The sequence below is a fragment of the Schistocerca piceifrons genome, chromosome 1 (genome assembly GCF_021461385.2).
Source record: "Schistocerca piceifrons isolate TAMUIC-IGC-003096 chromosome 1, iqSchPice1.1, whole genome shotgun sequence".
Taxonomy (NCBI): domain Eukaryota; kingdom Metazoa; phylum Arthropoda; class Insecta; order Orthoptera; family Acrididae; genus Schistocerca; species Schistocerca piceifrons.
The window spans coordinates 839,638,538-839,652,223 of NC_060138.1; the positions used below are offsets into that span (position 1 = coordinate 839,638,538).

Sequence of the window (13,686 nt, forward strand, 5' to 3'; positions counted from 1 at the left end):
TGGATGTTGTTGTAATATCTGATGACCCAGTGTTGTTGTTGCAGAATTATCAGTTTCCCCTCTGCAAAGTTACTTTAAGTATCTTAGGGTAAGTTGCTCTTTGATATTCCATTGCAGTTTTAATTCTCTAATCCGGTGAGTGAGTAATTATATTTTATCAGTTTTATATTGTTATATCGGAAGTTGATTAATTTGGTGTATTGAACACAAATGCTTGCTGTGTTTACTTATGCATGCACTGTGGCATTGAAAGTTCTGTGTTAACAAATCAATGTACTTGTTTCAGAGCCCACGCTTGTACAACAACCAGCCAAATTCCACACCCACTGAAACCCTGCGCCACAAATGTATAGTCTGTAATCTCGGTCATACAGTCATTCATTCGACTCATATGGATACCTGAGTGCCGTAGCCGTTGGACTGGAGAGGAAAGCAGTAGATCAGATACAATTTTTACCAATAATTTATTTTTGCACTAGTAACGCGGCAATGGCTATGCATAGAGCGTCATGTTTGTGGTGCATGCGGGCGGGAGCCAGCAGGTGCCGCAGGCGGCGGGGCAGAAGGCGGCCATGTAGTCTGCGGAGGTCGCGCACTCGCCCTGCTGTGCCCAGCGCTCGCATTCCTCGATCTCGTCGGCGCATGCCCGGTCCGCCGCCACGCCTGCAACACGACATGACTCGACAGTGTCTCTTACGAGCCGCAGCTGCAGATGTCACTCAGCAGTCTGTTCAATCAGCAAAATCATAAAAACTCCTAACAACTAATATTTTATAAGGATGGAAACTTATTAGCATAATTTCTGATATTCCTTATACGAGGTTCGTTCAATAAGTAATGTAAAACTTTTTTTTTCTCGGCCAGTTTGAGACTGAAAAAGTGCGGAATTTGTTATGCTACATGGTGGAATACTCGCGCTTCAGCCCCTATTTTTTCATGAAGTTCCAACAGGTAGCGGCGCGAAACGTATCCATCGCAATGACGTCTGCAACGCAGCTGCGTGTCAAGCAGAGAGCTATCACTGAGTTTCTTTCGGCGGAAAACCAGAGCATTGCAGATATTCATAGCCGTTCGCAGAATGTCTAGGGAGAGCTGACGTACAGTGAGTCGTTAGGCGAGGCGTCTGTTATCATCGCAAACCTGTCAGATGTCCCGCGTGCCGACTGGCCACACAGAACATTGACTCCTGCAATGTTGGAACGTGCGGACACTCTCAGTTGAAGTGATCGATGGATCACAATCAAACACGTCGCTGGTCAACTGGACGTGTCTGTTGGTAGACCTGACACAGTCTCCCACCAGTTGAGGTATTCAAAGGTGTGTACCATCTCGACTCCTCGCCATCTAACAGTAGACCATAAAGAGCAACGGAGGACCATTTGTGCGGAATTGCTCGCGCATTACAACGCAGATGGCGACAATTTTTTGTTGAACATCATCACGATGATGAAACATGCGTTCATGACTTCGAACTGGAAACAAAATAGTAACGCATGGAGAAGCGCCAATTATCTCTCCTCCAAAGAAAAAATTCAAAGCCGCACCCTCAGTCGATAAAATAATGGCGATGGTCTTTTGGGACTCTGAAAGGGGTTATTCAGTTTGATGTCCTCCATCATGGTGCAACGATCAATTCTGAAGTGTATTCCACTACCCTCAGGAAATCGAAGAAACGACTTCAGCATGTTCATCACATAAAAATACAAACAAACTTCTCTGCGACAATGCAAGGCCCCACACTAGTCTTCACACACAGACTAGTTCACAAAACTTCACCTGACTGCTTTTCCTCATCCACCCTACAACCCGGATCTCGCACCTTAAAAACTTCTAGATGTTCTCCGAAGGAGGCAGTACATGGATGATAGGGAGATTATTGATGCAGCAAGCCGTTGGCTCCGACGTCGACCAGCACAGTGGTAACATGCGGGCATACACGTCTTCCCAATAAGGCTGTAGCACTGAGCGGAGATTCTTGAAAAATAGTGTTTTGTGGACAGAAGCGCGGATATTGCAGAATAATTTGGTCCCTTAGATGATGATGATGATGATGATGATGATAATAATAATAATAATAATAATAATAATGAAGATGAAGAGGATGATGTTTGTGTTTATGTGGTTCATAGAAGGGATTACGTAACAACAGGGCAGGAAGTAAGGGAAAGTAATGGAGTAAAAGTAAAAGAACTGAATGCTATGATGTAAAAGACGCAAAATTCACATGTACAAAGAGAGGAAACGGGTGAATGACCCAAGGAGGCTGCAGGAAATGACCTCCTGCAAGAAGAGGTTGGTGACGGAAAAGAGATTATTGAGCAGTCGTTAGTACCTACGAAGCTGTTCTGGCACAACATGAATCAGACATATTTCATCAGTGTTCTCACTAGAACTGTCCCTGTCGACCTGCCGCTAGGAATGATTATAATTTTCCTTCCCGCCTCTCTTCTTGTGTGGGTCGTACAACTTTTTCAAAAGAACGTTTTTTCGAAGATAAATTAAAATTTTCCAGTACTTTATCAATCACTGTGTGGACGTTGTAAATCTGCGTAGAGAACTACAATAGGACTGATGGCACCATTTGTTCTTGCAAATGTGTGGCAGGAAATCGAGTATCTTCTAGACAGAATCCACACTACTCAGTGCTCTCAAATCAAAGTCTTTTACAACTCTGCGAGTTGTTCTTATTATCTGTGGAAACAACAATGTAATAAACAGGAGTTTCCAAGATAAACATATTTCTTTTGCTCGGCTCATTTCCGGTTACCCAGTATATGAACAGACGGAGGAGCCGCAGCAGCACTAGTCTCTTCTTTGCGGGGAATGCCATTGGAATCACCGTCCGGTCACCTAAATTTAGAATTTCTATGGTATCTCTAACTGCTTAAGGTGAATATCAAGACGGTTTCTTTAAAAGTATACGACTATTTTTTTTCCTTTTCCGTTCATCCGTGCTTGTGCTGTGCGTCCACTGTTCTCATCATCAACAGGAAGACTACGCTTCAAGTTCCTGCTTCCCCTTTTTTTTCAAATTTGTTTGAGTATAACGTGACTCATTCTCTGCACAGTCCTGAAAGTCCACATGTTATCGCTCTACTTTCTTTGTCATTTGACAGATTACGTATTAATATCGGTATCCTATTTGTTTTACTCCAGTGTCATGTTTCGTTCGTAATGTTTCACTTTTCACAGAAGAAATGTACACTAACCCGGACGAAAGTCATCGGATACCTCCCAATACCGTGTCGGGCCTCTTTCTGCCCGGCGTAGCGCAGCAACTCGGCGTGGTGCGGACTCAACAAGCCTCTGGACTTTCGCTGCAAAAATGTTGAGTCTTGCCGCCTCTCTGGCCATCCATAATTGTGAAATTGTTGCCGCTGCAGGATTTTTTTGCACGAAATAACCTCTCGATTATGTTCGATGGGATTCGTGCCAGGCGATGTGGGTCGCCAAATCATTCGCTCGAATGTCCAGAACACCTTTCAAGCCAATCGCGAACAACTGCGGCCCGAAGACGTGACAACGTTGCTAGGGAACATGAAGTTCATTGATGGCTACAAATAAACATTCCCAGTCAACGATCGGTTCACTTGTACCAGAGGACCCGTTCCACTCCACGTACACACAGCCCAAAACACTATGGCGCCATCACAAGCTTGCAAAGTGCTTTGTTCACAACTTGTCTCCACGGCTTCGTGGCGTCTGCGTCACCGTCACACTCGAACTCTGCCACCAGCTCTTACCAACTGAAATTGGAAGTCATCTGACAAGGCTACTGTTTTCTAGTGTCCAAACGATATGGTTCTAGCCCAGGAGAGGCGCTGCAGGTGATGCTACACAGTTAACAAAGGCACTCGTGTCAGTCGTCTGCTACCATAGCCTGTTAACGCCAAATTTCACCACAATGTCCTAACGGATACGTTCGCCGTGCGTCCCACCTTGATTTCTGCGGTTATTTTACTTGCTTGTCTGTTAGCACTGACAACTCTGTGCAAACGTCGCTGCCTTTGGTTTTAAGTGATGACCGTCAGCAATGCGTTGTCCGTTGTGAGAGTTAATGCCTGACATTTGGTATTCTTGGCACACGCTTGACACTGTGGATCCCGGAATACTGAATTCCCTAACGGTTCCCGAAATGGAATGTCCTATGCGTCTAGCGCGAACTACCATTTCGCGTTCAGACTCTGTCAATTCCCGTAGTGAAGCCTCTTCATTTGAGTAACCTGAGTACAATAGACGGCTCCGCCAGTGTGCTGCCGTTTTATACCTTGTGTACACGATACCTACGTCATATGGATACGTGCATATCGCTATCCCATGAGTTCTGCCATCTCAGTGTAGTTAGAAGTTATGCAGACATGCTTGTGATACCTAATGTTTAACAAATTCCTTTGAAATTGGCGTCTGTAACCTGTGGCCAAACAACCAGAAAGACATCGCCACGCTGTGATGCAAGAAGAAGCTGCAGAGAGGCCGTACGGACATTGCGAGAGTCTCCGCTCTGCCGCTAAAGCGAGATTAGTTACCACACATCAAGGCCCCGTTGCTGCTGGCGTGGCTGGAACACTGTTTACACAGGGGTCAGGCCGTCACGGTAGTGGCCCTGATTGCGCCCTGACCATCCCTGGCATTGGACTGCTCCTGGGGTCTACGCGATCGAAAACAGTGTCCTGTGAGAACAAAATGTGGTCGAGCGATCATGAATACCAACCGTTCGGCCTACGCAGTATCTGTCATAGTCCGCAGCCAGCTTCGAGAGGTACTTCACGACATTCGTGGAGCCGATCTGGGTCATCCAGCCTCATGCCATTAGACGGCGACTCCGCTAGTTGTGAAATTAGGGGGCGCGCCAATGCCTGATGCTGCCAGGAGCCGAATGGTTGCCTTCCAGGTGGGAGCTATCTGGTGGTTGACTTAACCAGCTTCACGGCACCAACCCGGAGCTCCAGGATTCGTACACGCACCCTTACTACTTAGCCACAACCTCTACCCGCGTACAATCACTTTGCTAACACAAACTTCCATCCTGTGCTGTGGTCGTTCAGTCCGATTCTGTGCTTGAGTTCTCCCTGAGCTGACCGCACATTTGCAACAAACGGCTTGACCAGCTTGCAACAACCCTGTACTTCAATGGATCACGACTGTTCTGTTTAGCAAGTGAGCACACCCGCTACTCTCTGGGACCAGCCTGTGCTGCTGGACTCTCACTGTAGCATGACGTCACGTCAGCTGCTGTGCTGCTCATAATGAATAAAAGTGCAGTTGAGTTCTCCTTGCTTCTACGATGTTATGGCGGCCGTACATCTGGTTCTACGTACCTGCTGCCCTACCAAACACCTCGCATCGTCATCGCGACCTGCAATGAATCCTATAAGCACTCAGGCCATCCTCACCTTCTTGCACTGGAAATACCGTACACTTTATAACAAAGATTCATGGGTCCTATGGCAACCGAGCTTACGTACCATCCTGAATTGATCAAAAACTGCGATCCCTCATCTCCTGCCGGCAATGTTTGTTCTGATTTCGAAAGTAAAATACTCGGATCCATTATCTTCACATAAGTACACTATACCATGAAGTATTTACGAAATTTTATATTTTTTGCATACTACTATGCGAATGTTTAACATTATTAAAAGTAGTCATCCTATAGATCTAACGTAAAAAAATATAATCAGAAGAGTTTGGAACTACGAGAAATGTAATTTGGTTTCTTTTTTATATGATTTATAACAAACATCACGTGGACTTTGTTTTCCGAATTTAATTTCCCTAATATCAAATATCATTGCATTGCTCACTAGACAAAGAACCACTATTATATTTCAAAAAGACAGTTAACTTCTTCGTAAACAGTTTATGTCCGAGTCAAATTTTTATATAACAAAATGTAAACAAACATTGTGACGGGGTATATCTTGAAATGTATATTCTATTTTATCGCTATATAAAATAACAGTCATTATCATCTTTGAATGCACGGTTTCGCGGCCACACGTACTGATAAAATTCTTTCTACTTCCAGCCGCGTAAAGTGGTTTAAAATCCACAAGCTTCCGGCCAAGTACTCCTCGTTCATTGCCAAGTGGTGACTGCCTTTGGTTGTTGCTGTCATATTCAGATGCCCAATCTTGAGACGGGCGGGCGGGCCCCAAGCCGTGTTCAGCTGCAGATCGCCATCTTTAATGAGGGCTTTGTCACAAATTTTTATCTCTATCGCTTCTTTAATCACGCTATCCCTGAAACTACTAGTTCGTATAATGACTGATGTCTCTGGACTAGCAGTTTCAGGGACAGCGTATTTAAAGAAGCGATCGAGATAAAAAATTTGTGACAAAGCCATCAATAAAGATGGTGGCCTGCAGCTAAACACGGTCTGGGACCCGCCCGTCGGGAGACAGATGCAGGTGCGGCAGACAGGCATGACAAAATGGTAGATATCGAAATAGACGACAGAGGGATAGAGAAACAATTAAAATCGCTCAAAAGAGGAAAGGCCGCTGGACCTGATGAGATACCAGTTCGATTTTACACAGAGTACGGGAAGGAACTTGCCCCTCTTCTTGCAGCGGTGTACCGTAGGTCTCTAGAATTGCGTAGTGTTCCAAAGGATTGGAAAAGGGCACAGGTCATCCCCTTTTTCAAGAAGGGACGTCGAACAGATGTGCAGAACTATAGACCTATATCTCTAACGTCGATCAGTTGTAGAATTTTGGAACGTGTGAACCCAGTTCGCGCTATTCATTCACGAGACTCAGAAGGCCATAGACACGGTTTCCCAGGTAGGTGCCGTGTTTCTTGACTTCCGCAAGGCGTTTGATACAGTTCCCCACAGTCATTTAATGAACAAAGTAAGAGCATATGGACTATCAGACCAATTGTGTGATTGGATTGAAGAGTTCCTAGATAACAAAACGCAGCATGTCATTCTCAATGGGGAGAAGTCTTCCGAAGTAAGAGTGATTTCTGGTGTGCCGCAGGGGAGTGTCGTAGGACCGTTGCTATTCACAATATACATAAATGACCTTGTGGATGACATCGGAAGTTCACTGAGGCTTTTTGCGGATGATGCTGTGGTATATCGAGAGGTTGTAACAATGGAAAATTGTACTGAAATGCAGGAGGATCTGCAGCGAATGGGTGTATGGTGCAGGGAATGGCAATTGAATCTCAATGTAGACAAGTGTAATGTGCTGCGAATACATAGAAAGATAGTTCCCTTATCATTTAGCTACAAAATAGCAGATCAGCAACTGGAAGCAGTTAATTCCATAAATTATCTGGGAGTATGCATTAGGAGTGATTTAAAATGGAATGATCATATAAAGTTAATCGTTGGTAAAGCAGATGCCAGACTGAGGTCCATTGGAAGAATCCTAAGGAATTGCAATCCGAAAACAAAGGAAGTAGGTTACAGTACGCTTGTTCGCCCACTGCTTGAATACTGTTCAGCAGTGTGGGATCCGCACCTGGTAGGGTTGATAGAAGAGATAAAGAAGATCGGACGGAGAGCAGCGTGCTTCGTTACAGGATCATTTAGTAATCGCGAAAGCGTTAGGAGATGATAGATAAACTCCAGTGGAAGACTGTGCAAGAGAGATGCTCAGTAGCTCGGAACGGGCTTTTGTTGAAGTTTCGAGAACATACCTTCACCGAAGAGTCAAGCAGTATATTGCTCCCTCCTAGGTATATCTCGCGAAGAGACTATGAGGATAAAATCAGAGAGATTAGAGCCCACACAGAAGCATACCGACAATCCTTCTTTCCACGAACAATATGAGACTGGAATAGAAGGGAGAACCGATAGAGGTACTCAAGGTACCCTCCGCCACACACCGACAGGTGGCTTGCGGAGTATGGATGTAGATGTAGATGTAGATGTAGAAAACATCGCCTTGTATGGCGCTGGAGCGAGCACCGGTCACGTCACAAAAGGCAGCGCGGCTATCTAAGGACGGTAGCCGCAACCAAAGACAGTCACCACTTGCTAATGGCCGAGCAGTACTGGGCCAAGAGCTCGTGGATTTTAAACCACTCTACGTGGCTGCAAGGCGGGAGAATTTTATTATTATTGTTTTTATTCTAACGTTTTTGTTACCATAAAAAGCTAAAGGTGATTAATGTTTGTAAAACTGGATGCTGCTATAAAACATTATTTCAATAAAACGTCTTTGAGAACTTTAAGAAAAACAATTCTGTTTTGCACAGAATTGAATGTCCTGCAAAAGAGAGAGTAGCCAGTGGGAGTCAGTCCACAGTCAGTTGCCCATAGCAATCAGTCCAGTCGAGTGTTGGGAGCCATTATGTCTGCAATTCGCTTTTTTATCTTTTGTCTTTGAGCGACAGTAATATGTCTTCTGTTCTGAAAAGTGTTGCGCAGCAATTTCTCTTATGTGCAATAATGTGAATGGTACGTTTTCCTTTTGTGACCAGACAGATGTGCAACAGAATGTGAAGAATTGTCAAAGAATAGCGTTTTCATTGAAGAATAAACAGCCTGAAGACCAAGTCATCTCCTACCAAGGCGACGAGCAAGCATTCTCAACAACGAAAAAATGAGTACTTATCTTACGCTAATAATGTTCATCAAATTCTGTTTTGGGTGGTGCGGGGCCGCTCTTTCTGTAACTTTCCGATGTACTACATTACCACACTTACGAGCTAAAACAGTATGTAAAAGTTGATAAAAACTGCAAGAACTTCTTATATTTTTGGAAAGAGGATCGCTTAAAGTTGGAGACTCACCGCAGGAGCGTCAGGAGTCCAAGCAGCGCACCTTCATCCAGAAGGGAAGGCGCAGGCACTGCTCGAAGCGCGCCCAATGGTTGCAGAAGCGGTCGCTGCCGGCGCAGACTGCTGGAACAGAGGAAGGCGTCTGCAGGGCGAGCTCATCTCCAGGCTAGCAGCCAGGAACACTGAGGGTACTCACCAGGGCGCGGGGGCGGCTGCGTGGGCGGCGTGGGCCGCCTCACCAGCGTGTTGCGGCAGCCGTACAGCAGGTTGATCTTGGCCACGTCCACCTGCAACACGTGCGCGCACGTCACCAGCTCGAAGCGTGAGCTCCACGCCTTATCATGCTATCGAGGACTATTTTTACAGTGACTGGACTAAATAATACGAACACCTGATAATACAAGGAAAGTTAGGTTACTAGTATTACGGCCAAGTATTACTTCAACTTCCGAGTTGAGAGGCTGTGGTCGATTCCTCACCATTTGATGTGGACGTCTTCACAACTGAGCCAACAACCGCGTGGATAGCTTAATGGGCCCGAATATTTAGTGGCGTTATAAAGGGGGCGACAAAAGTGATAGGATACCTCTTAATATCGTGTCGGCCCTCCTTTTCTCGGTGTAGGGCAGCGACTCTACCTCGCACGGATTCAACATGTCGTTGCAAGTCCCCTGCATAAATATTGAGCCATACTGCCTCTGTATCCGTCAATAATTGCAGAAGTGTTGATTGCTGCATTTTGTACATGAACTGACCTGTCTGTTGTGGCCCGTAAATGTTCGGTGGGACTCATGTGGATGGCAAACCATTCGCTCGAATTGTCCAGAATGTTCTTCAAAACAAACGCGAACAATTGTGGACTGCTGACACGACACATTACCATCCATAAAAATTCCATCATTTTTTGGTCACATGAAGTTCATGAATGGCTGTAAATGGTCTCCAAGTAGACGAACATAACTATTTCCAGTCAGTGATGGGTTTAGTTGGACCAGAGAACCAGGTCCATCTACGTAAACACAGCCCACACCGTTATGGATCCACCATCGGCTTCTACAATGCCTTGTTGACGGGTCCTTTGCTACGTGGGGTCTTCACCATCTTCGAACCCTACAATCAGATCCTATCTCTGAAATTGGGTGTCATCTGATCAGGCCACAGTTTCCCAGTTGTCTAGGGTATAATTGATATGATCTCAAGCACAGGAGTAGCGCCACAGGCGATGTCATTCTGTTAACAAAGGCACTAGCTTCGGTCGTCTGCTGCCATAGCCCATAACGCTAGGTTTCATCGCAGTGTGCTAAAAGACACGTTCGTCGAAAGTCCCAGATTGATTTCGCCGCTTGTTTCATACAGTTTTGCTTGTCTGCTAGCACTGACAATTCTAAACAAACCCCGTCTCTCTCGCTCGTTAAGTGTAGGCCGTCGCCCACTTTGTTATCCGTGGTGGAGATACTGCCTGACATTTGGTGTTGTCATCACACTCTTGACACTGCGAATCTCGGAATATTTCCGAAACAGAATTTCCCATGCTCCAACTGCCATTATGCGTTCAAAATCTGTTAATTCCCGTTGTGCGGCCATAATCACGTCTGAAGTCTTTTCACATGAATCACCTGAGTGCAAGTGACCATTCCGCCAATGCACTGCCCTTTTATACCACGTGTACACGATAGAACTGCCCTCTGTATATGTGCACGCCGCTATTCCACGACTTGGTCACCTTGACAGGCTGATGGCTGAAACAGTTTCTATACAGAGTGTCAATTTTAACGGAAGACATTCAAGTATCTGGAAAACTACGTCTAGGTAGATTGTGCCTGCAGGTCACCACACGCATCTGTCATGTTTTAGTTAAAAGTTTGTCTAGCATGACGAAAGTGTCGGCTGAGCACACGATCATCACCAAACGACGAGCCCAAGAGATCTTTCACGCGTCAAGCAGTTTTTTTTTGTTCTAATAAAACCCCATGTAATTCCAAGCATGTGTGTCAATTTTTACCTCTCTATCTACATTATTCCGTGGTTTATAAGTTCCCAAATTTATACTGATTTTTTGATCACCCGGTATTATCAGCACCTGACGAAGTTGATTCGTTTCCTTCAATTTACGTCTATGGTCACAAACTGTTATCAGATTACCGCTTTCGGTCCTTAATGATCATCATCAGATCTGTTTCATAAAATAATTCGTCTGCGACAACAGCCACGTATCTACTACACGTGTCTGAACGTATTGCATGTAATGTAATGAAAGATACGAAATTCACTGGTGAACTAAACTTAGCGATGTAGGAAGAAGGTCTGCTAACACATTTGTTACCAGTACCGTTAGATTCCCACTCCGTAGCGGGAGCGCTAACGCACACCGGTGAGTTTGACCCTAAGATGTTCGGTTCTGGTCCTTCTACAAGGGGTTCTTTTTAATTGAAGACATTGAAATATCTCAAAAACTACATATTGCTTCAAAAAAAGTTATAATTCCAATTGCTTTGTCTCGGACTGGTACATCCAATGATACCACACTCGATACTCCATCCCATCAAGCGCGTGGGTGGCGGAGGCAACTTTGAAATCTTCAGTGGGAACCCCCTTTTTTTACTGCAGATTACGATTCCACAGCAATATTTCATAACTTCTAATTGGAAACCCCATTCGTGATGCTGTATTCCTCCGACATGACGTATCGAACAGGGGACTACTCAACGCGCCACTGCATCCATGGATCGAGGCGAACGCTAATTTACTTTTCCAATGGGAGTAAGGGTTCAAACGTTGTACCGCCAACTTGAAGACACTTAGTGTTAGAAGTTATGAAATACTAGCTTGTACTACCCTTGCAGCATGGAGGCGGGGTTCCACGAGTCTTTGAATGCTTCAAGGGCCATTTTAGTAGCATTTCGTGAATTACGACTGTGTTTACATTTTTGTTCCTCCGATTACAGCGCCATCTGTGGCGAAACGAAGAAAATGCTTCAGACAAAACATGTGAAGGTTTTACCGCAGAATCATAATCTGCAATAAAAATGGAGGTTCCCGTTGAAGATTTCAAAGCCACTCACACACGGGTTGGGATGGTGGGCCGTGTATGGTGTCGTTGTATGTCCCCTTTTGAGACAAATAAATTGGAACACCTTTTTTTGGTCCGATGCGTAGTTTTCCAGACATTTGAATGTCTTCAGTTAAAATTGACACTCTGTATAGAAACTGTTTGAGCCATCAGTACTTAGCCTGTCAAGGAAGCTATGGTCGTGGCTTACGGAGCCTGATTATCACACTTTTGGACTAAATTACAAACTTCCTCAGGATGTTTGGTGGAGTAAGAGTATATGAAACTGTTCTTGGTGATCTCCACACGGACTTTCAAACTATGTGTGAACCTCTTGCTGCCATTCAAGCGGAATGTGGTGTGCTTCAGCATCGAATATCAGACCCGTACTTCTATTCTCTCAGCAAGAATGACATAAACACGACGTGTCATTAGACAAGCATTCATCAGAGCCACCGGCATAAAACTCTTAGATGCAACATTACAAACACGTGTGACCTGCAGGCACGATCTACCTAGACGATATTCCAACCGTTAGTACCATGCCATATTTACAGTTATTGTCGTTATTATGACCGTGTGACAAAGAAAGATGAAAAGCCAAGTCGTGTGTACGCAGCAGTATCAGCGAAAGCAGTGCGGCTGAAACTGCACAAAACTAAAATTATATTAAAAATGCTGTAGCCACACCTGCCGTTTCGTAAGCGTCGATTGTGATTCTTTCAGGGAATGTGGTCGTCCTTGTCTTCCCAAGAAACATAATTATGTAATTGTTCAATCTTAAATTGCTTTGAATGGATGTCTTTAGTGGTTTTACTGTCACGGCTCAATGATTCCATACTGTATAAGGAAACAATATAGACATATTTCGCTGATTTGTCAAATTAAATTAAATTTTGTGACTTCGAATGTCAGCTAGCAATCTTTTTCAACAAGCATTAAGCATCTGCGTCTCTTCTATTCCACGAAGCTTTTCCAACACTTCGACTTCCTTGAATATAAAAGCCTTTACTTAGTCTGTGGAACGGACACTGTTTGTCAACGAGTAATATTTACTGAGTTCCGTTTCTTAGGTAGTTTTCACTATAATCAATTACTTACTTTGATCTTCAGTAGATAATTACACTACTGGCCATTGAAATTGCTGCACCACGAAGATGACGTGCTACAGACGCGAAACTTAACCGACAGGAAGAAGATGCTGTGATATGCAAATGATTAGCTTTTCAGAGCATTCTCACAAGGTTGGCGCCGGTGGCGACACCTACAACGTGCTGACCTGAGGAAAGTTTACAACCGATTTCTCATACAAAACAACAGTTGACCGGCGTAGCCTGGTGAAACGTTGTTGGGATGCCTCGTGTAAGGAGGAGACATGCGTACCATCACGTTTCCGACTTTGATAAAGGTCGGATTGTAGCCTGTCACGATTGCGGTTTATTTTATCGCGACATTGCTGCTCGCGTTGGTCGAGATCCAATGACTGTTAGCAGAATATGTAATCGGTGGGTTCAGGAGGGTAATACGGAACGCCGTGCTGGATCCCAACGGCCTCGTATCACTAGCAGTCGAGATGACAGGCATCTTATCCGCATGTCTGTAACGGATCGTGCAGCCACGTCTCGATCCCTGAGTCGACAGGTGGGGACGTTTGCAAGACAACAACCATCTGCACGAACAGTTCGACGACGTTTGCGGCAGCGTGGACTATCAGCTCGGAGACCATGGCTGCGGTTACCCTTGACGCTGCATCACAGGCAGGAGCACCTGCTATGGTGTACTCAATGACGAACCTGGCTGCACGAATGGTAAAACGTCATTTTCTTGGATGAATCCAGGTTCTGTTTACAGCATCATGATGGTCGCATCCGTGTTTGGCGACACCGCGGTGAACGCACATT

General features: G+C 44.9%; 1 protein-coding gene across 1 annotated transcript in view; it reads right to left on the reverse strand.

The window, feature by feature from the left end:
- Positions 1–493: 493 nt before the first annotated feature.
- The window catches only part of LOC124775564 (low choriolytic enzyme-like), a 92,380-nt gene continuing 79,187 nt past the window's right edge, over positions 494–13,686 (reverse strand). The window contains exons 10-12 of the mRNA XM_047250397.1: positions 8,933–9,023; positions 8,780–8,856; positions 494–706 (exon numbers count right to left, since the gene is read on the reverse strand). Of these exons, the coding sequence (XP_047106353.1) occupies positions 494–706; positions 8,780–8,856; positions 8,933–9,023 (381 nt within the window). The remainder of the gene's footprint in view (positions 707–8,779; positions 8,857–8,932; positions 9,024–13,686) is intronic.